The 25,713-nt window shown below is 40.8% G+C and overlaps 1 protein-coding gene across 1 annotated transcript; it reads left to right on the top strand.

Annotated features, from left to right (window-relative positions):
* LOC116972300 (gamma-glutamyl hydrolase-like) lies at positions 1-25,713 on the top strand. The gene is made up of 10 exons (XM_033019793.1): positions 1-324; positions 360-582; positions 5,315-5,426; positions 7,135-7,185; positions 10,403-10,487; positions 12,729-12,867; positions 19,272-19,378; positions 22,701-22,794; positions 24,200-24,337; positions 25,348-25,713. The coding sequence occupies exons 2-10, from the start codon at positions 450-452 to the stop codon at positions 25,494-25,496; spliced, it is 1,008 nt and encodes a 335-aa protein (XP_032875684.1). The 5' UTR covers positions 1-324; positions 360-449; the 3' UTR covers positions 25,497-25,713.

The raw sequence follows: 25,713 nt of genomic DNA, 5'->3' as shown, positions 1-25,713 counted from the left end.
TATAAAAAACGAGCGTAGCTTTCAATGCAGTGTTCGGGTGAAAGCTGGAAATGGATCAGAAAGAAACCATTTGCAGGCATGCGAGGAATTGATCGGCGAATACCACGAAGCTATTCTTATCGTACCCGAGCTAAATGAGTTCGTCTGTATTGGAACCAATCTCGGGTTTCGACTTTTCTGCTGCTTGAGCATGTGATCGATTCGATTTCGTCTTGACATTTCAACTCGAGTGCTGAAGGTGCGGATCGCGTGGTACGGAAGAAGGGTGCAGCTCGTCACAGCAAAGATCCAATAGCAAGGATCTTTGGGTCACAGTCCGAAGCAAAGATCCGCTCAATGATCTTTGGTCCGAAGGGAACAATAAATCGGATAGGCTTTGGGTTGCAGGGATTCAGCCGCCGTGGATCGGGGCTGCCGGAAGCCTTGACGGTGATATTATAAAGAGGAGAATGGAGATCCCCAGGCCGCACGTCTTTGCACTGCTGGTGTTTGTTTACGTGGCCGTGAACTGGCACCGACATTCAGCTGCCGCGTTCAACCAGCTGCCTTCAGCTGCCGTGCTCAACCAGCGACCCATAATTGGTAAGGGAGGCGAGTTTTTCTTCTTCAAAATGGTGCATTACTTGTTGTGGAAATAATGGGTCGTGGTGTTTAGCTGTAATTTCCGAGTTCCTCCACCATATCCCCGCTGCAATACTGGTCTAACTGGCAGCGCTACTGCTAACACGGCTTTCTATCAGAGTAGGACATGGAGTAACAGCGGGCCGGGCAGCGTCTCTGCAGAACACGGGTAGGCGACGTTTCGGATCGAGACCCCACTGACCTTTCTGTCAGAGTTTACAAACGATTACAACACACTGCTGATGTGGTCTTGTATACTCTGGAATTTAGACGGATGACAGGGGATCTTATTGAAACATATAAGATTGTTAAGGGCTTGGATACGCTAGAGGCAGGAAACATGGTGCATGAAACATCAATTCTTCCCTTCCCTCCCGTACCACCCCCTCCCCGGGCACTTTCCGTTGCAACCGCAAGAAATGCAACACCTGTCCCTTCACCTCCCCCCTCGACTCCATTCAAGGACCCAATCAGTCGTTCCAGATGCGACAAAGGTTCACCTGTATCTCCTCCAACCTCATCTACTGCATCCGCTGCTCTAGATGTCAGCTGATTTACATCGGGGAGACTAAGCGGAGGTTGGGCGATCGTTTCGCCGAACACCTCCGCTCAGTCCGCAATAACCTACCTGAACTCCCGGTGGCTCAGCACTTCAACTCCCCCTCCCATTCCCAATCCGACCTCTCTGTCCTGGGTCTCCTCCATTGCCAGAGTGAGCAACACCGGAAATTGGAGGAACAGCACCTCATATTCCGCCTGGGTTGCTTGCGTCCGGATGGCATGAACATTGAATTCTCCCAATTTTGCTAGCCCTTGCTGTCTCCTCCTCTTCCTTAACCCTCGAGCTGTCTCCTCCCATCCCCCCGCCCTCGGGCTCCTCCTCCTCCCTTTTTCCTTCCTTCTCCCCCCATCAGTCTGAAGAAGGGTTTCGGCCCGAAACGTCGCCTATTTCCTTCGCTCCATAGATGCTGCTGCACCCGCTGAGTTTCTCCAGCATTTTTGTGTACCTTCGATCTTCCAACATCTGCAGTTCCTTCTTGAACAACATGTTCCTGGTGTTGGGGTGAGTCCAGAACCAAGGACCACAGTTCAAGAATAAGTGGTAAGCCATTTAGAATGGAGATGAGGAAACACTTTTTCTCACAGAGTTGTGAGTCTGTGGAATTCTCTGCCTCTCTGGTGGAGGCGGGTTCTCTGGATACTTTCAAGGGAGAGCTAATGGGGACTGATTGGGGATGATCAGCCATGATCACATTAAATGGCGGTGCAGGCTCGAAGGGCCGAATGGCACCTATTGTCTATTGAAACTTGAGCGAATAACCAAACCGAGGGAATATCTACACTCAAGACTCCTTAGGAACTAGTATGTTTGAATAAGGTCACTCCTCATTCTTCGAAACTCCAAAGAGTGCGGACCAAAACTGTTCAGCCTCTCCTCACAGGACTGCTCTCTCATCCCTGGAATTAACCTGGCGAATCTCCTTTGGACTACTTCCAATAATACTGTATCATATTGTATGCAAGTGAAGCAAAACTGGCTGCAGTATTCCAGGTGGGCCACGGCAACACCCTGTACAACTGTATCAAACGCTCCTAATTCTTGAAGCAATTCCATTGCTTTCTTAACTACTTGGTCCTACCTGCTAACTTTTTATTATTCATCCACCAGACCACCTAGATTCCTCTGAACTTCACTAATTTGCAATCTCTCTCCAATTAGAAAGTAATCTCTTTAATTCCTTTTACCAAAGTGCATGACCTTGCACTTCCCACATTAGACTTCATTTGCCAGGTTTTTGCCAAGTCTCTCAATCTATGTACATCCTGTTTCAGAATCACAATGACCTCCTCATCAACAATATGTCCTTCCAACTATTTTCATATCATTGGCAAACATGGAAACCTTGCACTTTGTTTCCTCCTCCAGATCATTATTGTAAATAATGGAGGGCCAAGAGCTGATCTTTGGGGTAGTCCACTGGCCACATTGCTTTGAACTGAAAAATACCTATTTATTCCAACTCTTTGTTCGCCATGTGACAGCCAGTTTGTACTTTGTGCTAACACATTTCCCCCAATACCATAGGCTCTTAATTTACAATCCAGCTTCTTATGTGGCACCTTGTCATTTGCCTTTTGGGTATCTAAACTAAACTAAATCGAAATGCACAACATTTATAGGTTCCTTTTGATTGTCTGTCCCGGTTATATTTTCAAAAAATGTAAGCAATTTTGACAAACACAATTTACCTTTCATCGCATCGTGTTTGCTAGATAAGATTATATTCTGCTTTCCTAACTATTTTGTTATTTTATCTTTGAATTACTGAGTCTAGTACCTTGCCAACATTAGAAGTTAAACTATTTGGCCTACAGTCCCTTGCCTTCTGTCTAGTTTACATTGTGCACAAGGAACTCGCATTGGCTGGTTTACCAATCTTCTGATACCCTCTAAGTTTTGAAAAAATTCGAATAATATGTCCACCTTCTCTGATACCACATCCTTTAACATTCTTCGGTGCAGGCTACTGGGTCCTGGTGATATTTCCACTTTAAACCTGCGAATCTTACTATTATTTTATCCGTAGTGATTGGGAATTTTATGTTGGATCTCTGTTATTAGAAATTAGCTCATCTGGTGAATTTAGATGCAAAAAAAAAGATTTAGCTTATCAGCCTTTTCTTTCTTCCCATTAGTTTCATGATGCCTTTGTTCTCTTAAAGGCCACACCAACCTTAACCACCTTCTTTCTATTTATATGCCGACAGAAACAATTAACTCTTTGTTTTGATATTACATGCAAATTACTCCCAAAATACATTTTGACCACAACATTTCCTACTAATTCTTCCTCTTTGCTCATAACCAAATTTGTTTAGTTTAGTTTAGAGATACAGGCCCTTCGGCCTACCCTTCGGCTGACTGGTGATCCCCGTACACCAACACTATCCTACACTCACTTGGGACAATTTACAATTATCCAAGCCAATTAGTCTACAAATCTGTATATCTTTGGAGTGTGAGAGGAAACCGGAGATCCCGGAGGAAACCCACACAGGTCATGTGGAGAACGTACAAACTCTGTACAGACAAGCATCCGACTTGTCAGATCAGGCCTGAACCCGGGTCTCTGGCGCTGTAAGCCAGCAACTTTACTGCTGCGCCACCGTGCCGTTCCTGCATAGCTTACACAACATACTGTTCTAAGAAGCAATCACTGACACTGTCCCTAAATTCTTCTTCTATGATATTCTTCTTTGCCAGCATTTCAGACATTAATAAACTTGGATTATTTTTGGTACAATAGTCCTCTAGTTTCATGGTTGCTATTACCAGAGCGAGCTCCTTTATTTTTGATTTACAGGTAGCTCTATTGTAATGTGCATTTCCATCACACGAAGAAACAAGGAACTGCAGATGCTGGTTTGCAAAAAAGAAATCAAAGTACTGGAGTAACCCGGCGCAGAGCCAGGCAGCATCTTTAGAGAACATGGTAGGTGATGTTTCAGACAAGAATCAGTCTGAAGAAGGGTCCGGACCCAAAATGTCACCTATTTCTCCAGAGATGTTGCCTGACCTTCTGAGTTACTCTGGCACTTGAGTCCTTTTTCCATAACATTAGTTGGATATAACACGAGTGATGAAGAAGGGAACTCTATCTGTTACACTAGCCAAATTGGTTATAAAACAATTTCGCTCAGGAACTAGGGAACCACTTAAAAGCTGCTCTGGAAAATGCCAAGTTGTTTTTAAAAAGAAGCTGTCACTGTGTTCATGTAACATCCCTACAGTAATCAGATACTGTTTTATCTTAAGAATGCAGCTGCTGCTTGAACTGTGTGTTGTGTATTAAAATTGACAAGCAATTGCTTCTACTAACATATGCAACAATACTCTTAAACAACATACAATCTTTGGTATATTTAGCTTGCAGTAATAAAAATAAATATTTTCTATTGAAAAAAACTTTTTTTTAATCCTGCTGGAATAATAACTTTGGTATTGTGAGTTGGAAACACTTGAAATCCCTTTCCCCATTGACACAATTGTCTTTGTGACTCAAAAAGTGAGTTTTTTTAGGAAGGCAACTATCATGTTATAGCAGAACTACTAGTATTTGATTGACTATTTTAAATTCACCAGCTGTCATTTTTACCATTGGATTCTTCATCCAGCCTCAAAGTAACTCCAATAACTTAAACCCCAGTTATTCAGTAAATCACTGTACTTCCACAGTAGGTTTCCCCTTTGAGGAAAGTACAGTGCAGACAATATTTATACAGTAATATTAAATGTGGATTGTATTACAGAAGGATTCCTGAAACTGGATGAAAGTAGGAACTAACGTTGAATTATCATACAAGTTGTCCACTCTTTCCCTTGTGTTCAGCTGTGGTTGTCTTTGAAGACTCTGAATGATTTGCCATTAACTCAATCGGACTACTGGAAGTGAATTGGTTAAATTTTGAAAATGTTGTTATGTACAGTTGGTATAAATCAGTCCAGATTTAGAATTTCATATTTAACCGGTATTGACTTGAAATCTTAACCTTTCGCCAAAGATGCTGTCTATGGCTTTGAGTTTAAATTTTTTGGGCTTTAAAATTTCTACCATGTGCAATATTTTGCTTTTAGCATTCCCGATGCATTTTTAGTTTTTTTATTGATACTTGTATTTTTCCTTTGTTTTAGGTGTTCTGGCTCAGGAAGCATTTGGGACTTTTGCAAAATTTGGCTCTAGCTATATTGCTGCATCGTATGTTAAATACCTAGAATCTGCTGGAGCAAGAGTTGTACCCATAAGGTTGGGATGGACTGCCCTTTACATTTATTTTTCCCCTTGTGGGCTTTGTTTATTACAAAGGAGGAACTGCTGTATTGTGGATCGATCACAACAGAATTCCCCATGTTTAAATTAGTATCCAACTTTAAATATTTGTAGAACTTGTTTATGTTTAAGATGTTTTTCTAAGATAACATCTCAATGCATCGTCATTGTTTTATTTTGCTGACTATGTCCTTTAAATCCAGTTTGCATTCAACATCCCAAATCATGCACATTTCTGGCATTAACTTTATATTTTGTGGCCTCAACTATTTGTCATATTCAGATTCATTTAATGTAGGCCATTAACCAAAACACCAAAACCCAAAAATGTAATAGTCTCATAGTTGCAACATTAAACAATTCTTCAAATTCTTTCTTCCACTGTTCCTCCAACTTATCCTGCAGTTGATTATTGACTAATGGACAGGAAAGGTTTAGAAGTTATAAACATTTGGAGGGATATGGAACATCACAGGTAAGTGGAACTAGGGCATCATAGTAGAGTTGGGCCGAAGGGCCCTTTAACGTACTGTATCACTGACACTTTGACAATAATACTCATGCAAAAAGAATTGTGAATTTTTTTCTCTCTGTTTGATCCTGCACATTATTCTGTAACTTTACTATATGTTGAAGTACTATTCCAGATTTATCTTTTCTGTGTCATGTATTATCTTTTGCAGATCAATTAATTTGGTAACCTAATTGTGTTTCTGTGGACAAAAATATTTTAGTTCTTTGATCCCAGAGAGTGCTGCCAACTAGAGGTTTAACATGCTTACATATTCATAATCTATTTAAAAGAGTAAGCTTCCCATGAGTAAGCAAAAATTTTAAAAATATGAAAAATAACAAAATTGATTGGAATTGCAATAAACCGTTAAGAAATTGGTAAAAAATATCAAAATAAAACAATAAGTATATTAAAAAAATTAAAATATTATTTCTTTCCCTTAATCTCCAGACAAGAAACCCCCTTTCAATTGATAGGTTTGTCACTTTCACTGTGAATGCATATATCACTTAAGCAACATCACAAATGAGAATAGACTTGGTATCTTTCTTACTCTATTTGTTAATCTTGTGTGGTGGAAAAGTCAAGACATGAATGCAAGAACAACTTGAATTTTTCAGGCCCAGCAGATTTAACGTATGGGGCGTAATGGAATGGATATGGGGAAGCAAGGGGCTAGAATCTTGCTCATTGAGAACATGGTCACCAACTCTTGCTTATTGAAGGCCAATGCCTTTCACAAATCAAGCTAATGAAACTGTTTTGGATAGGCAAATAGATTACCAGGGAATGGGGGATATGGGTTATGAGCCAGCGGATCAGACTTGCGTCTTGGCATCATGTTTGGCACAAACATTGTGGCCTGAAGGGCCCCTCCTTGAGCTGTACTGTTCTGTTATTGAAGTGTCTTTTTTAATCTAACGAATGCCTATGACATTTATTTGTTTAAACACTGCGATTGTGTTCATTCAATTGTAGTGGTGATGAACTCTATACCAAATAACCAGTATACTCAGTTTCAGTTGTGTTTATTTTGTGTATTTAGTTGAGTCTGCCACACCCCTGACCTAAATTCGGATTTTTACTTACTATAATGAAGCTATTTGGCTGCAGGCAACATTTTCAAATAAAATAAAGTTAGTCTAATGTTGATATTTCTCTACCCCATAGCACTAATCTGAGTGAAGCTGAATACCGGAAACTCTTTTATTCTCTAAATGGGTGAGTACTTCATTAAATGATAATGGATTTGCTTTTATACTTGGATATTAGTTTAACAAAGTGTTGTGAAAAGTTTAGCTTTTGTTATGTCCTGTCGGCAACCTGCTATGATTTAGTTTTGTTTTGAAAAATAACGAGAAAAGCTAAAACGGTAAGATAAATGTTTTGCTGTAAGCTAAAGAGTAATAAATGAGTGTTCCATAAAGTGCCCTGCTCATTTTACAGAAAAAATTCAACAATAGTTATTAAGAGATTTAGTGAATTAGTTTTCATGGCTTTGACCATGTAATGATCAGTGTTCAGCTGTTATTGTAGTACATGACCAGGAGTACTTTAACAGCTGATATTACTTTAGTAAACAGTTTCAAAACAAATCCTGAGCTGCTGCAATTGGCTTTAAAAGTATAAAGCAATGATTTTAATTGAGCAATTAAGCAATGTCATTTATTTGATGTATCTGTTGTATTTATAACCAATATACCTGCAACCATGTTGACATTGTAGTCATGGCAAGACTTAAGTTAGTTTAAATTTAAAGGTAGGATAAAAGTGGTAAATCTTATGCTGAGAGTCTGGAACATGTATGTATCAGGACATCATACTTTATTTCTAATTAAATAAAGTATGTGATGTGTACAACAATCTCTCCCCATTCCCCTTAAGACTTTTCTGTGACCACGATATAACAGATTTTAGTTTTATTTTTAGTTTTAGAGATATAGTGTGGAAACAGGCCCATCGTCCATGCTGACCAATAATCACCCGTACAATGGCTGTCGGTGGTTGATATATCCTTGAATTCGTATGTCCATATTTTGATGGGTGAAATTTGGATTGCATTTTTGTAGGGGCTGTTCAGCCTCTGCGATGGGGTGGTGAGGAGGATACTGGAAATGATTTTCTCCGTGGTAGGCACCAGGCAGACCCTGGATAGTTATCTCAACTGGATTTATTATTTTTCTTCAAGATTGTCATGATTACTACCTCTTTGAGATTCCTTGCCACACTTTCCTTATTCTGGGTGAGGGTGATGAGATCAAGAATTTACTTCAATATTATTTCTCTGGCATTTTGTGGTAGTTCAGCAGGAAACTTTGCTTGCTGCAGAGATGTTGTTTTCCAGCTGTTGCATGGCAACTTTTTCCGCTTGCTGGCCCGGGGCAGCAGCAGAATTGTGCTGTCCAGCTTTTAGTTTACTTTAGAGATACAGGCCCGTAGACAGGATCGAACCTGGGTCTCTGGCACTGTAAGGCACAACTCCACCGCTGTGCAACTGTGTCGCCCCAACGTGCTGTGGAATGAAGCCAAGAATCTTGTATCACAGCAGATTCTTGATTGAGGAAGACCTTCAAAGTGCTCCTTTCGGGGAGCTCTATCTGCGATAAGCTCTCCTTTGTTATTGGCTCTCTCTGGTTTTGGTCATTTGGACCTAGTTGGTTTGATAGCACCAAAGAACTCTCAGAGGTCATGATGGTTGGCTAATTGCTAGATCTCCTGCTCTAATCCACAGCATACATGTTGTTTCTTGAACTTTATCCTTCTTTGGTTACCTGTGGGTTTCATGCTTCATTATTAAACTAATATGGGCAAGTGCATGCTCTTAAAAAAAAAAAAAAAAAGGCAATGAGGAAATACTGGGTATAATGGACACATGCTTGCAGGTTATTATTGTGGATGCTTAATTCAAAGAGGTTTTGAAGAAGTCACCAAAATGGTTGAGGCAAAGCCAAAGACGTTGCTTACATTGACATTACATTACAGCAAAGCAGTTGATAAGGGTCCACATGGTAAGTTGCTCTGGAAGGTTAGATCGCATGGGATCCAGGTAGCTGACTAAGGGATTGAAGCAAGGCCCATTGCTGTTTATGGTTTATATCAATGATTTGGATGAGAAGGTACAAGGCATGGTTAATAAGCTTGCAGATGAGGCTGAAGTAGATAGTGAAGATGATTATCAGAAATACAGCAGGATATTCTTGATCGGCTGGGTTAATGGTCTGAGGAATGGTTAATGGAATTTTATGCAGATAAGTGCGAGGTGTTGCATTTTCGTAAGTCAAACCAGGGCAGGACCTTCACAGAAAATGGTAGGTCACTGTTTTAGAGCAGAGGAATCTAAGGGTGCAGTACATAATTCCCTGGGAGATTGTCATAGGTAGATAGCTCGGTCAAGAAGGCTTTGGTACACTGGCCTTCATCTATCAGGGTATTGAGTATAGAAGTTAAGATATTATGTTATGTTTATACAAGATGTTGGTGAGGTCACCTTTGGAGTATTGTGCTCAGTTTTAGTTGCCTTAACATAGGAAGGCGATTTTTAAGCTCGAAAGAGTGTAGAGAAGGTTTACGAAGATGTTGCCAAGACTTTACAACCTGAGCTACAGGGAGAAGACAGACAGGCTAGGACTTTATTCCTTGCAGCACAGGAGGCTGAGGGTTGATTATATATAGGTGTATACAACCATGAGGGTGATAGATAGGGTGAATGCACAGAGTTGGGGAAATCATGACACATATATGAGGAGAATGGGGAGTGCAGGGGAGAGATAAGACTTTGCCTTCCATCACAGTGAGGAGGAGATTCACTGTGATGTATGTTTGTGTAAATCTTGGTTATTTTTCTTGCTTGTATGACTGCAGAAACCAAATTTAGTTTGAACCTCAATGAGGTTCAAATGACAACAAATAAATTGTATCATTGTATTTAGGTGAGAGGGGAAAGATTTAATAGGAACCCGAGGGGGACCTTTTTAACACAGAGGGGGGTGGGTATATGTAATGAGCTGCCAGAGGACATAGTTGAGGCAGGTACTACAACAACATTTAAAAGACATTTGGACAGCTACATGGAGAGGATAGGTTTAGAGGATGTGGGGCAAATGTGAGTAGCTGGAACCAGCATATATGGGGCATATAATTCGGCATGGGCTGAAGGGACAGATTTTGTGCTGTATGACCATGGTAATGTTAGTACGTCATATATCCTGTAATGAACGAATGGCTTTGGGAATAACGATGTTCATTTCAAATTATGCTTTAAAGTAGGTAAATAATGTCAAGTAGGTTGGTGAGGACAAAGTCAAATGGATTATTCCTTATTGGAGTTAACATCAGTTCAACATGTTTTTCCCGCAGTGTTCCTCAGCTGTTATGATATATATACTTCGAAAAGTTGCTGTAAATTAATAATTTCACCTGCTGATTATTTTATTTTCAGAGTGCTTTTTCCAGGTGGTGCGGTAAATCTCAAAACTTCACAATATTCCAAGATTGCATCTCTGTTTTATGATCTTGCCATACAGGTAATTGCACTTGTTTGTAAGAATACATATTTATTAAGTATGGAAAATCTATATACATAAGAACTTTTTTTATGCACAGTTAAAATGGAGTAATTCAGGTAAATTCATGTAAATGGAATAATAATAATTATTTTTTTCTAAAGTTTCTGTATAGGAGTTAAGATTACCAATGGAAGTGTGGCAACATGGATAGGAAGTTCTTTGAAAAACCCAAATCTAAGTTACAGGCAGTTAGCAAAAATAATACAAACTGCTGGAGGAACACAGTGGCTCCCATCTGTGGAGGGAAAGGGACAGATTCTGCAAATTGAATTAATATATAATATATAAATCTTTGTGATTTTTTTTCTAAACTTAATTTTGGGGTAATTTCTCTTGGTTTATGTTCATTTTTGTATCCAAATGTGATATTTAGATTTACAGAGAAAAAATTGTGATTATGGTGAACCATTAAATGACCCCAGGTGAATTCAGAAGAGGTTTAATGAATTAAGTTCACAAAAAGGGGGAGGGGGGGGGGGGGGGGGGGGAGTTGTGGGGGTTGGTAGGAAATATCGATGTTTAAACCTGAGACCTTAAATTTGGATTAAGAGTGGAGAGATTAAATGGCCAGTGTAAAGAGGAGTGTGGGGGGGTGGGGGCTGGTAGGTGATAAGTGGACCAAGGAAGGGTGAGGGATAATGGGTAGGAGGGTGTCTAGAGTTGGTATAGTAAATATTATCTTCTATATTGGAAGACAGAGGCAGATGAGGAAAAATGGACGCAGGCACAAAAATATAGGCTGATGGAACCGGATGGGGGACATCTTTGGGAGAAATAGGTGGAAGAGACACAAAAGGGTGATGGAGGCTGGATGGAGTTGGTATGGGAAAGGGAATAAAAATGGGAAGACCAGAGGAGAATTGCAAGGAGAGAAAAGAGGGAAATACATGGGGTAAGGATAAGCTGAAATTGGAAAATGTAGTGTTTATTCTGTTGGGTTGTAGCCTACCCAGGTGGAATAGTATTCAAATTAACAACTTGTGTTAATGCAACATTGAGTTCTAGAGAGTCCCTCTGCACAAAAATGAACTTGAACATCTAAAATTAATTCTATCTACTTTTTGATATTCTTCTATGGGCTCCCATCCTGTCCATATCACCCACGGCAGAAGCAGGCCCTTTGCTCCACTCAGTTCATGCTATCAAACATCCAGATACAAAACCCTACATTAATCTCAGTTAATCTCCCTGAATTCCTATCAACTCTCCAATTCTATTACTCATCTGGTGCCCAATTAACGTACCAATTTTCAATTAAGTATTCATTCATTCATTCAATTTGCAAATCTTCGGAAGTGGGAGGAAACTAGAGTACCCCGGAGCAAATTTACACAGTGTCTGAGGAAATAGGGATGCTCCTTACAGATCTCACCGGAGATCTGAAGAAGGGTTTTGGCCCGAAACGTTGCCTATCTCCTTCGCTCCATAGATGCTGCTGCACCCGCTGAGTTGCTCCAGCATTTTTGTGTACACCGGAGGTCAGGATTGAACCTGGGTTACTGGAACTGTGAGGCAGCTGCTCTATTTTCTGCCATTAACTGCACACATGGTGGATTGAAATGCAATTTCAATAAATTCTACATTGTTTATAACAAATGTGAAGAACATCAGTAGCTAATCTAATCTAGTTCTTAAAATGTTTGCTTTTTCCATTTTTTATTCTACCAAGATTTTTTCAGCTATTATGAGTCTATTAGGTCCCCTAGATAAACACAAAATGCTGGAGTTACTCAGCGGGACAGGCAACATCTCTGGAGAGAAGGAATGGGTAGCGATTCGGGTTGAGACCCTTCTTCAGACCCTTCCTCATTTATCTTGTATCTCCAATCATTATTGGCTGCAATGTCCAGAGCAAAAAGCTCTACATGCCATTGAATTACAAAATGTCATTTCAAAAGGGATACAACGTGTAAAAATGGGTGTGATATTGTTTAAATTTCAGAATGCAGTCAACAGAAAGAAAGCAGGAAGGGTGGATGTAACAGCAACCAACCTAAATGTGGCTCCAACATCTTTGTTTGCTAATGTACAGGCATTGGAATAACTGTTGCAGAGGTGGACCTACCATTTTAAGTTATGTAGTATCAAAACATGTTTGAACAATGAATGCAAGACACCAGTTGTGATGGCATTTTGATAGATTCTGTTTCAGTCAAAGAATAGCAGTGACTGCAAATTTTCTGATTTTGTTTTAAATAGGTCAATGACAATGGAACTCATTTTCCAATCTGGGGCACGTGTCTTGGATTTGAAGAGCTGACTGTTATTACCAGTAAAAAGAAACTTCTGATTGCTACAAACACCCATAATCTGTCTCTTCCTTTAAAATTCACCAAAGGTAAAATACTGACTGGGAGTGTGAGCTAATTTTGATCCTGGAAATGAAAATTGTGGTCATTGTAAGTGTAAAACAGTTTGGATCCAGTTTGCTAACACACTTTGGATCTCTTGTGCCTTGACCTTCTTGAATAGTCCAGTAGATCCTTGATAAAAAGCTTAACAGACGTCCATGTAAACCCTATCTACCATGCTGCCTTAATCAATTTTCGAAGTTACCTCCGCAAAAAATAATCAATTGGATTTGTGAGACTTGTGCTCTCCTACAAAAAGTCAAGATGACGCATCTTAAACTAATCTCTGCCTTTCGAAATGAACATAAATCCCGATTCTCCAACAATTCAGGCTATTGGTAATCTAGGAAATTCTTTATCGTCAAGTGATCTATTAAACACTTTTTTTTTTGCTGCAGCTTTTGTTTTCTTAAACATTATGGTCACGAAGGTTGCCCCAAACCTGTTTATAAGGGAATTCCCAAATAAATGTTGGAACCGTTATTCGTACAAAGACCAAGCTCCTTGCATCTGTTTCCAGCAGGGGTCCAGCAAATGTCTGTTTTGATGATATTGCTAAGGTGGTAATATTGTTTTTCTGGCTCAAGGACCTTATTCTTGGCACCAATGTCTTCATCAGTCAGGTTATTGAGTTAGGAAGCCATATTAAAACTATACAAGTCATTGGTGCGGCTGCACCTGGAGTATTATGTGTGGTTCTGGTCGCCCAGCTGTAGGAAGGAATTCAATGAGCTGGAAAGGAAACAGAAAATAATCCAGATGGTGTTATAGGGATTTGAAAGCTTGAGTGGGAAAGAGAGCCTGAATAAGCTGGTATATTTTCACTGGAGCATAGGAGGTTGAGGGGGTGACCTTGTAGAGATTTAAAAGATCAAGAGGGTCATAAATAAGTTCACAATCTTTTTTTTCAGGGTAGGAGGGTACAACTAGGGGGCATAGATTTAAGGTGAGAGGGAGAAACGTTTAAATGGACTTGAGAGGCAACATGTTCCACACAGAGGGTGGGTGAGTATATGGAACGAGCTTTGTGTCCTTTTGTGTATTAACCAACATCTGCAATTCCTTGTTTCTACAGCTTAAAATATGTTTGCTTGTTTTCAGATCGCATTTAAAACATGTTTGCTTGTTTTTTTGCATGAATAGTTCTGATGAAGGGTTATTGATCTGAAATTATAACTTTGTTATGCAGAATATCTTCTCCTTTTCAAATGGCAGTTACTTTGTAACATATGTAGCACTGCTCTACTTGCAGCCAAGCATGGCTACCAGCTCATGCCCATTGTCAACCAGCACATCAATCACCAATCCATAGACCTCTGCTCGAAGTAACTATCAAGTTCAAAGTGCTTGTTTATTTTCCCATATCATTCCAAGGAGGAATTGACAGTAGATTACTGAGCAACATTAGAAAAGATACAACTGGGGAAGCTGCACATGTCTGACTGAATTCTGTTCTGTTGCTGAACATATTTCTTTTGACCTTGACATTGTAATCCATTGGTTGACAGGGATTATGTTCCAAGTGTGATTCTGCAAAAATGGTTGCAAACTGGTGATGTTAACTGTTTTTATGCTGAGGCCAGAGTTTATCTGGTGTTTCTATTAAGAATTAATATCCGTGTGAGCAATCAGTTGAGAGCCTTTTTCAATCTGGTGCAGTCTGCTGCATTTGTCCTGCGCTATGTAATGACGAGGTATACTCTGAATGATTCTGCTGCCAGATTTCTTGGCAAGTGTCATATCCATCCACCAGATTCTGTGCCAATGGAGGGATTTGAATACTTGTAGCTCCAGTTCACTGACTGAGATTTGCTTTTAAATGTTATATTACAGATTTAAAGTCTGCCTATGGCATGAAAATGGCACATTCAGACGGTGCTAGTTATCACGTACTGCCATATACTAATTCAATTTCCATAAGTCTTCTGTGTCATGATGTTTCACATACTCATCGAAATATTACTGAAATACTGTGAGACTCATTGCCTCCTTCATCACTATTGATTGCCTCTTCTACCGTGCTGAGAGTGATGGAGACAGGTACTGTCACAAAACTTTAATAGTATTTAGATATTCACTTCCGACACCATGGATTTTTCTCACTGAGCAAAAGAAAATCCTCAAATCTCCTCAAAATCTTCTGTCCTAACCTATGCTTCTTGGTGATAGACACCTGATATGGGGAAAGGAATCTCTTTGTTTCTTTGCTTCTCATACATATCACAATCATGCCATCTCTCTGCCTTCTCTGTTCCAAAGAAAGCAGACCCAACCTATCCTGTCTCTCCTCATGGCTGAATTGTTCCATACCAAGCAACATACTGGTGAATCTTCCCTGCATCTCTCCAATGCAGTCACATCCTTATAATGTGGAGACTGGAAAAGCACTCAGTGTTCCAGTTACCTCCCTGATGTTCTATTCCATGAGATGGCAAATGATGGCATGTATCCTACAAACATTCATTATCACCTCAGAGCTGCTGTCATCATGGACCCTTGGTCATCTACACCTCAGTCATAACGTCCCTCAATATTTCTAATGGCTCTATCATTAATTGTGTATTTTCTGTGGCTTGAACAAATGCTGATCATATTCTATAACCATGCTTGCTATGATCAGGAAATAAGGTTGTTTTTTTCTCCATTCTTCTTTGTACTTCATATTGGAGAATAGATATATATTTATAATATATATCTATCTATATTACTAAAAGTCTGATCTTTCCCATCGATGAAAAATCAGAGAGATATTAATGTTTTTTTTAAATTTGCCATTCTCTCTGCTGCCCCCGCTGGCAGCAGGGGGGAGGGACTATAGAACCCGGAAGTGTAGTCCCTCACTCAGTCTGCCAGACCCAGGAAGCTAGAGGGTCACGGCTCTCTGAGCTGCGAATAACACTGAACGCACTACTCCACGGTGAGTCCCCTCGATGCGGCTGCAAAGTGGCTGCTGCTCAATTGTTTGCCTCGCCTTTTTTTAAAGCTTGTGTTCACAAAATGAATTTTGGTTGTCAGGTGGCTGCTGCCCAATTATTTGCCTCGCCTTTTTAAAAAGTTTGTGTTCACAAAATGAATTTTGGTTGTCAGGTGGCTGCTGCCCAATTGTTTGCCTCGCCTTTTTAAAAAGTTTGTGTTCACAAAATGAATTTTGGTTGTTGGGTGGCTGCTGCCCAATTGTTTGCCTCGCCTTTTAAAAACATTTGTGTTCACAAAATGAATTTTGGTTGTCAGGTGGCTGCTGCCCAATTGTTTGCCTCGCCTTTTAAAAAAGTTTGTGTTCACAAAATGAATTTTGGTTGTCAGGTGGCTGCAGCCAAATTGTTTGCCTTGGCTTGGCTTTTAAAATCATTGCAACAGTTGGCTGCCAGCCCAAGAATCCATTCGGCCCAAAATGTCTATGCTAGCCCTCTGGAAACCAGTACCTTCGGCCCGCAACACCCATACTAGCGCAACAGAAAGCCCCCCCCCCCCCCCCCCCCCCCCCCCCCCCCCTCTCCACTGGCGAGCAATATTGGAATTGGTAGAGAGGTGGAATATTGCGTTGGTGACCAGCCCTCCCGTGTGATGCTGGGATCCAGATATATATACTGAATAAATAATTTCCATACTGCTTTGCAGATCTACCAACATATCTTTGTAGCCCTCAACAAGATGTATTTCTTATCTGTCATAGGCTTCGACAGTATTGAATGTGTCTGGACCCTAGCAAAGCCTTGTCGCTGTTGCAAGTTTCAAGCTATCATTCTGTGAAATAAACTGCTAGGTAGCAAATAAATCGGATCATCGCCAGAAGCATTTTAACTGCACTGTGAAAATACAGGTGCACAACCTTTTATCCGAAAGCCTTGGGACCAGACACTTTTCGTAATTCAGAATTTGTCGGTCTTCGGAATGGAAATTTTTTAGCGTAGATTTTAATGGCTGGCTCAGTGGTAGAGTGCTCGGCTCGTATCCGCAAGGTCGCGAGTTTGCGCCTTGATCCTGGCAGTTACTCGATCGCGAGTTTGAGTCTTCAATGTCGTTTTTTCTTGCAGAATAAATGTTTGTATGAAATGCAGTGTAGGAGAGGTGTACTGACTGTGTGGGCAGAACTTTGGAAGTGATTGCCCACCAGTCTAAAAAGCCGCTGTGTCTCCCTGTCCCTGGGATAGCAGGGGGCGATCAAACAGCTCAATACCCCCCTCCCCCTCCAACTCCAGAGGAATCCGCTCCCCGATGGGCCGCTACGGCGACAAGTGGCAGTTTGCCCGCAGCCCGAGCTGCGCCCCCTCATCCGCCACCCCAAGAACAAGACGTACCTTGCACACCATCAGCTTCTGCCCCTACGTGTTCCTCTGGAGTTGGAGCGGGGCTGGGCTGGAGTTGCTGCTGGCTGTGGGTCTCTGGGATCTCCGTGCTTGCAGTGGGCCTGGGGGTCGGTGGGCGGCGGTGGGAGCTGTGGAGCCTGTGGACCTACGGACCTACCTCCGTGGAGCTAGCCAGCTTCGGAGCGTGGAGAGCTGCGGCGGCAAGCTGCTGCGACCCGACTCCGGTGGATGGTGACACCGGGAGCTCGCGGGTCCCCGGTGGGAGACTGCTTTGCGGGGCACCGGCAACGGCGACTTCTCCCGCCCGAATTACGGGGTTGAGAGTGACCTGGAGGGGGGCCTTACAACGCCCGGCGCGGCTGTAAATTGCCGCGGACTTGCTAGCGCCCGCCGGGGGCTCCAACATCAAGACCCGGGGCAGGGCCCTACATCGCCCGGCGTGGCTTTGAGTGGCCGCGGACTTGCTAGCGCCCGCCGGGGGCTTTGACCTCGACTTCGGGAGAGGAATGGAGAGCAGGGGAGAGACAAGTCTTTGCCTTCCATCACAGTGAGGAGGAGACTCACTGTGATGGATGTTTATGTGAATTGAATTGTGTTGGTGTGTGTCTTGGTTCTTTTTTTGTATGGCTGCAGAAACCAAATTTCTTTTGAACCTCATGTGAGGTTCAAATGACAAATAAAAGGTATTGTTATTATTGTATTGCATTGGTGTCCCGTTGGTCCTGACGTCTCCGGCCACCCCCCTGGACTGGAGCTGAGACTGGGAACTGTACCGCCCTTGCCCCCTCCCTCTGCAACTGCAAACAACCCTACTCTCCTGCAAGGGCGGTACAGTTCCCGGAGGATGGCAGGTGGCCGGAGACGTCAGGACCAACAGGAACCCGCTCCCCGATGGGCCCCTACGACGCCCCGAGCTGCGCCCCGTCATCCGCAACCCAGGTTCCTCTGTAGTTGGAGTGGGGCTGGGCTGGGCTGCTGTTGGCTGTGGGTCTCTGGGTTCTCCGTGCTTGCGGTGGGCCTGGTGGTCGGTGTCCAATTGGTCCTGACGTCTCCGGTGACTAGCACGGTCCTGCTGCAATCGCCGATGTGAAGACAGTGCAAAGCCCCCGCGCCGGTGCAATGGGCGGGGAGCTGGAGAGGGGAGGGAAGGGGTCACACACATGGCCGGGAAGCAGAGGGGCGTAGGTGGGGTGAAACTGAAGGGAGCGACAATCTGCACTGTGTATCGTGAGTCTACCGTGGGAACTTTTTAACTCAGCGGGCAGGCAGCAGCATATTGTCAATTATTAACCCTCCCGCGCAATATACCCTCACCTTCTCTTTTATGAATAGGGATTTAGTTCCCCTTTCTTCGAGGACCGACCGGAGGTTCCGCTGTCACCTCTGCGGGCCGCCCTCGGTGAACGTTTTCAAGGACCTTTCTTCAAGGACCGAAAAAATGTCCGCTATTCGGAGGTTTTCGTTATTTGGATCTTCGGATAAAAGGTTGTGCACCTGTACTATAAATCAGTTTATATACTTAATTTAATTTAGATATACAGCACGGAAACAGATCCTTTGGCCCACCAAGTACGACCGACCAACGTTCCCCGCGCACTTATACTATCCCACACACACTAGGGACAACTTACATTTATTCCAAGCCAATTAATCTGCAAGCCTGTATGTCGTTGGAGTGTGGGAGGAAACCGAAGATCACAGAGAAAATCAATGCAGGTCACAGGGAGAACGTACAAACTACGTACAGACAGCAACCGTTTTCATGATCAAACTCGGGTCTCATACGCTGTAAGGCAGCAACTCTACCGATGCACCATCGTGCCACCATTTAGATTAAAGCAACTTATTTTGGAAGGGAGACAACACAATAGATAAAAATGAACGTAAATATACGTAACATCCACAGAAAATAAGGAATTTACGCCTGCATCATAAAGTTGACATTGGATTGACATTAAAAAACCCCAGCATAAAACTACTTGGAGTACATGTTCAGTTGTATGAGGTTCTCTGTAAAGAAAAAAAAAAGTCAATAATGAATAAGAAAAATAATTAATGTAACTCATTTATTTCAATTTGTTCAGATGCTGCACGCAGTCGGATGTTTAAGAACTTTCCAGAAAATCTGATGCATGCGTTGGCTGTAGAACCATTAACAGCAAATTTTCACTTCTGGAGTCTCTCTGTTAAGGTCTGGTAATTAGCACTTTCTAGCTGTAGAGCTCTTGTACATATGCTATAAAGTTAATGAATAACATAACCATTTGATTATGCCTACATATTAAGACTGCTCTGTAAGGTATGTTTTCTGTCTACATGTTACCTTATTTCAGCTTGTTAAAATAACAATGTTTTAACTGAAATGCAAATGTTAGCAATGTTACAAAATTTTGAGATTTTAGAAATCAAGTCTGCAATTTATCCCATCAGATAAAGCATAACACGAAGTTTAATTTGACACCTAATTCACTTTCATATCATCAGTATTAAAAAAGTTATGGCCATTTTCATACTCTGAAATTAACATCTTGTTCCCTATTGCTTTTCCATTGACTAAACTCAAAAGCTGTGATCGAGGACAGTCAAAAGCCCATAACTTTCTTAAAAATTAAGAGAACTGAATGAAATTTTCAGTTATTATAGATTGAAGCATTCTGAAACAAATATGAAACAATCTTACTTGGATGACCTGAAATTTAAGCATATAATTAGTTAGTTACCTAATTGTAGCTAATTACAAAATTCAATTACTAGATCTAAACATCTATCTATTTCTTAAGAAAAGGTTACCATTTTTAAATAGCATACGTGTCCAAATAACATTCACACAAGAATTCACAATATAACATGATTTTAAAATCTCATTGTCATGAATTTATGCCAAATGGAAGGAATTTAGTGATTAATTCCCGTAAATTAATGGCCATTTTAATCATCTTGCGAGTGAGATTTTGTGGAACGCGATCGATTGGAACGTTGCGGTTTGCGGTGAATTTAAACCCTATATCGGCAGTATGTATATTTATTATCCAGTATGCCAGTTCGTATATTTACATAATCACATTTTTGCTGATGAAAGTTTGATTAAAGTAATCCTAAGAAGCAAGTTTATATGTAAAATAGACGACTTACCTTATGTTTTGTCCCGTACGGGAGATCCGTCCCGTTGTCGGCGTTGACGGCGTTAGAATGTCTCCTTTTTAATTTTATTCCAGCCATTAAATTGTCCCGTGGTTTTAAAAAAAGAAATTCCCAGAACGGCAGTCGGAACGATTATTCAGCATTAGCATTAGGTAGTAGCCCGAGAAAATATATCTCGGACAGGCAGGAGAAAACGGCATTGTAATCCCGCGCCCCCCCCTCCCCCCCTCAAAGGCGCCAAAGTCGCGCACACGGTCAGTGACAGAACTGCAGCGCCGCTGAAGGTAAGTTTTGTAACATACCTACACATGTAATATTCAAATAATACAGTTCACATGTAAACATATAAACATTTGACTTGATAACAAACCACCTGAAGGAGCTGGTTGTTTTTCAAAAAAATTCTAACCTGTCATTCTTTTTCAGTAACAAAGATAAGAACTTTAATGTACTAAATGTTAAGAAATGCAATCTAAAACTAGCAAATTTAGTACATCGATAACTCTGTCTTTTAATGCCAATTGTAAAAATGTTTCACACAAGTCTCAGGTTCTTTGAGCACATAGATTTTTTTTTCCCTCAAAGGGGTTAGTTTGTTTACTGAAGATTGGTTATGAAATCTAAGCAGATTAAGTAGGAACAAAGGACACTGCATGGGGAGACCACAGCGAGGGATGGGGGGGGGGGGGGGGGGGGGGGGGGGAACAAAGGGGGACCTGGCAAGGATACTTTTTAACTTTGTCAGCACCCTTTATGGGTGACTATTTGCATACTTGGGCATGCAAGCAAAGAATAAATTAATTAATTCATTTACCATTAATTAATTAATTTATTCATTCATTCATTCAAGTGTACACAAATTGCCACAATGTACCAAGGCATTTCAGTTGGAGAAATCATACAAATGTATGGAATTATTCCAGAATAATTTGTGTGTTGCACTTTTCAAAGTTATTTAAGGAGCCAGAGGACAAATTCACTTCATGTGCCCTCCTTCACTGATTCCAATTAGCAGCGCAGGGGGTGGGGGTTGGTGACCAGTTACACATGTTATTGCCAGTTGGCAGGTCATATGATCCCATCCAGCAATCGAGCATGTGCAGCTCAATCCTTTGTTTCCCTTGGGCGATCTTCACCTCAAACATTTTCATTGATTTCAAAAGCAAAGCACTGAAGATACTGGAATTGTAAACAAAGACAGAAAATGGTCCTAATGGGCCTGTCCTGTTTAGGCGACTGCCAGGGACTAATTTTAATGGAATTCACCTATGACACCTGGCGACAACCTACGACAGCACCTACGAAAACCTACGGCAGCAAAAATTGTCGCCAATGTTGCCGAAAAATGTTCAACATGTTGCAAATTTTGTGGCAGTCGCCTGTAGTCGACCAAATAATAGCCTAAGTGGGACAGGCCCATTATGCTCAGCTCCGGCAGCATTTTGTGTGGAGAGAAACACAGTTAATGATTCTGGTTAATGAATTTTTGTCAGAACTGGGAACATTAACTGGTGGAAGGCTGGAAAGATAAAAGGGCAGGGCTTGCTGAAAGAGGGCAATAAAGGCTAGTAAATAACAATAAATATCTAGTGGATGAAAAAACAGGAGATGGTGAATAACACCCCAAATTAACGTAAGATTGGATCAGAAACTGTTGATCCTTTGTCTTTGGTCATTAGGTTGTTAAATCAACAAGTTGATGATGATCGCTAACCAGTTACCTCCCAGCTATCAGCAGGCCCATCCCTCACGACAATGCAAGAAGCTAGTATTTCCTGACTTTCATTGGCAACTTGGAGATACCAACCCCTATTGTTCAGTTATCCTTTGCCGCTGGGATTTTTTGACACAGCAGGATGTTTCTTATTCCTTTTGTATGGTCTAGGCAAGTGCCCAGATTGAATAGTGGAAAGATTCTCACAGGGGAATATCCTGGCCATTCCTGTGGTGGGCTGGATCAGTCTGGGAGTCCAGGTAGACAATTGATGAGGAAGTCAATTTTGTGCACCATGCGATTGTTTGAAGCAAATACCAGCAAACAAATCAAAGTCTTCTGGACAAGTAACAAAATAACAACAGAATCTTAATTGGTTTTATTTCGCATTTGTACTTCCTCACAAACGACTGACATGAGAGGAGATTCCAGTGAGGTTTCTCGCAAGTGTCCTCCTTTGGATTGTGAGGAGGATATGAAGCCAAACACCCGATAAAAATTTGCAAAAGAGAATCCTCACCAAGGGTTTCTGTGCCAAGGCATGTGAAATGGAAGAGGTTATATCACCATGAAGTAGTGCACTTTACCCAAATTAGCCGAGCGATGTTGAAAATATGTTGAGGACAGGCATTAATACCTGTTTGTGATTTAAATGTAGAATTTTACAAGCAATACAGAATTGAAAAACTTCTACAAAGTCTTGACTACTAATACCGACAACCAAGGGGTTGAATTTATATCTACAATGGAAGGTACTGCCAAATTAATCATTCTAATCTGTGAATCCAGGAATTTCCTTCTTACAGATTGTGCAGTGTTTTATTTTATTCTTAAGAAAGTAAATTACTACTGTGTTTTTTTTTCCTCTAATTATTACTATTTCTAAAAGCGCCTATTATTTGACACAGTCAGATGGCTATTTTGGTACTGGGGTGTGTGGAGAAACAAGCACTTAGGTGGTGATCGATGAAAATTATCATTATCCAGCTGTACACTGTGCATTCGGTTCCTGACTTCCCTCATTCATCCAGAGTCCACTTGCCAGTCTAATATAGCTTTCTTTAATATTTAAATACTATTTTCATTTACTGGTGCATTACTCCAGAGACCTTCCAAAATTCTGTGAGTATTTATGGAAGAGCTCCATTTTCAAATTCAAATAATTAGGCATCCATTATTTTGGTAATGCTTAAGACATCCTCATCGTGAAGTAAATTATTAAAACACCTTTTTTTATGGGAGATTGTGATATACTGTCCCTCCTAAGAATAACTTAATTGGAAGTCTGGGTGATTTTGATTAATTATTTTATTTGATTTATTTTTGGAGATCTAAAGCAACTTTATTACTACAGTTTATTTTTTAACATTTAAACCATTAGCGTATGTACAACTGACTGGTCTAAATAGATCAGTACTGGACCAAAAATGACTACACCCTCTCCCCAGATCCTATAAAAATAAATCTCTCTTCCCAAACTCCTTAAAAAGGCCTGATTTGGATTACATTAATGGAAGTTGATCTAATTCTACCTAGTTCATTCGTTGATTTTTTTTCTAGTTCAACAAATAATTTGTTGGTGTGATTTTAATATTTGTACAACTGTTTAGTTCCATCTACTTCCGTCTCCTGACTAACTTGGCAGTGAAACCAAGCATATAGAATGATTTATCCATGGAGTGTATGTAATTTGTCCACTGATAAAAAACGTGTCAGCGTACAATAAAAAAAGCAACTGTTCGGGTGCACAAGCACATATGCATTAATAAGGAGAGAATAATTCAAGCGCTAAACATGAGAACAATAGTGTGTCTGCATTGCAATGCTTCTGCAGTCTTCCTGTACAATGTCCAATCTAAATAGCTTTCTCTCAATGAAGTTTGTCAGTTGTTACTGTATTGATTTTTTCTATGAAGCATAATTACATTCTGTTGAAAGGTTGTGGGTGAGGGAAGCAGCTATTTTAGTCATTGATCCGAATCATGTAATTTTAGGAACTTGTACAAAGAACAAATCAAATTGTTTTCAAGCTGAATGTTGGAGTGCATGTTCCCAGTATGGTTTGCAATGAGTTTCTGTATAAACTGTATATATGTGGAGAACTGTTGTGTTCATTGATTGGATGAAGGGAATGACGGTTGGTTTGTATTATTGCAGCACACAGATATCCAGTTTATGGAATTCAGTGGCATCCTGAGAAAAATCCTTATGAGTGGGACCTGAAAAAGAACATCCCACATTCCAGCAATGCTGTAAAAGTAGCATGGTACATGGCTGACTTTTTTGTTAATGAAGGTATGAGCATGTGAGATAATTCGCTTATTCAGCCCACCAAGTTCATGCCGACCAGCAATCACCCATATACTAGTTTTATCCTACACACTAGGGCAATTTACAGAAGCCAATTAACCTACAAACCCGCACGTCTTTGGAATGTGGGAGGAAGCAGGAGCACCCGGAGAAAATCCACATGGTCACCGGATGAATGTACAAACTCCGTACAGACCACACCCATAGTCAGGATCTTACCTGGGTATCTGGTGCTGTAAGGCAGCAACTCTACTGCTGAGCCACGGTGCCACCCTCTCTGGAGAGAGCTTTTGATCCTAAGAGTAATAGTACAATCTTCGTGCAGTCAAGGGGCAGACTACCACAAGTTGTTTGTTACACTGTCGCCATCTGTTCTCATCAAAACTGGGACTGAGAGCAAAAGCAGAATGATCAAGTATGCCAGCATCAAAATTTATAATGTACTTATTGTAAAGATTAGGAAAGATTGTTTTTCACTCTCACTACCACTCTCCCCATCCAATATGCCCTACTTTAGCAGGGTAAAGCATGTTCTTAAAAAAAAAAAAAAGAAGCTAAACAATTAAAGGCAAGTTATTCATTAATTTCTTCCCTGATGTGACACATCAGCTGCCAATTCTCAGACCCCCTTTTTTCCCTTAACTCATTTGAAGTTATGTTTATCTGGTCTGATATCTGTGAGCCTGCTCTTGTAGTTTTGATGTTTGATATTTGGATACCTCATTATGATTATTCTCCCCTTCACCCACGGCGATCTCAGACTGGAGATCACCCTTACATTAATTGTTCGTGTTTCATTAATTAACAGAATACCTGGCTTGACCAGCTTCTGTTCTCTACAGTAATTCTGATCCTCAAGATATAAATGAAGCAATTCCTTGCATTGGCAATGTCACTTTATGCACATTTTATTTCCCTTATTCAATTCAGATTTGCAAATGTTGTAAGTCAGTACAGAAACTTTAAAATCTGAAGATTACTTTCTTCTTTTCCAGCTCGAAAGAATTGGCATCGCTTTCCTACTGAAGCTGAAGAAGAGAGAGCTTTGATTTATAACTATGCATCAGTTTACACCGGCAAGATCTCTAGCTTTGAACAGATTTATTTAATTGATAACCCCCATCTCACAAGAGGTGGGTTTTGATAAATAGATCCTCATTGTGCCTAAGTGGGGAGAACCCGTTTGAAATTGTTTGGTTTTCCAACCAGGAATAAATCAGAAAATGCCATTTTAATGTAATCACTTGATTCTAATGCTTCCTGTATCAAAAGGGTTCTGATAACTTTGTAGCCAGGGTAGAATATAATTTGATATTCTGTGGCTGGTGGCACTATCATAATAAAACGAATGAATGTTGTAA

This window comes from Amblyraja radiata, chromosome 4 (genome assembly GCF_010909765.2).
Source record: "Amblyraja radiata isolate CabotCenter1 chromosome 4, sAmbRad1.1.pri, whole genome shotgun sequence".
Taxonomy (NCBI): Eukaryota; Metazoa; Chordata; class Chondrichthyes; order Rajiformes; family Rajidae; genus Amblyraja; species Amblyraja radiata.
Note: the sequence above shows the minus strand (reverse complement) of the source record. Positions and strands in the feature narration are given on the sequence as shown.

Excerpts from the sequence above, each read along its gene's own strand:
- LOC116972300 (XM_033019793.1), top strand. The coding sequence starts at position 450 with ATGGAGATCCCCAGGCCGCACGTCTTTGCACTGCTGGTGTTTGTTTAC. Across the intron at positions 5,427-7,134 it reads GCAAGAGTTGTACCCATAAG|CACTAATCTGAGTGAAGCTG; the intron begins GTTGGGATGGAC and ends TCTACCCCATAG. Across the intron at positions 10,488-12,728 it reads TTTATGATCTTGCCATACAG|GTCAATGACAATGGAACTCA; the intron begins GTAATTGCACTT and ends TGTTTTAAATAG.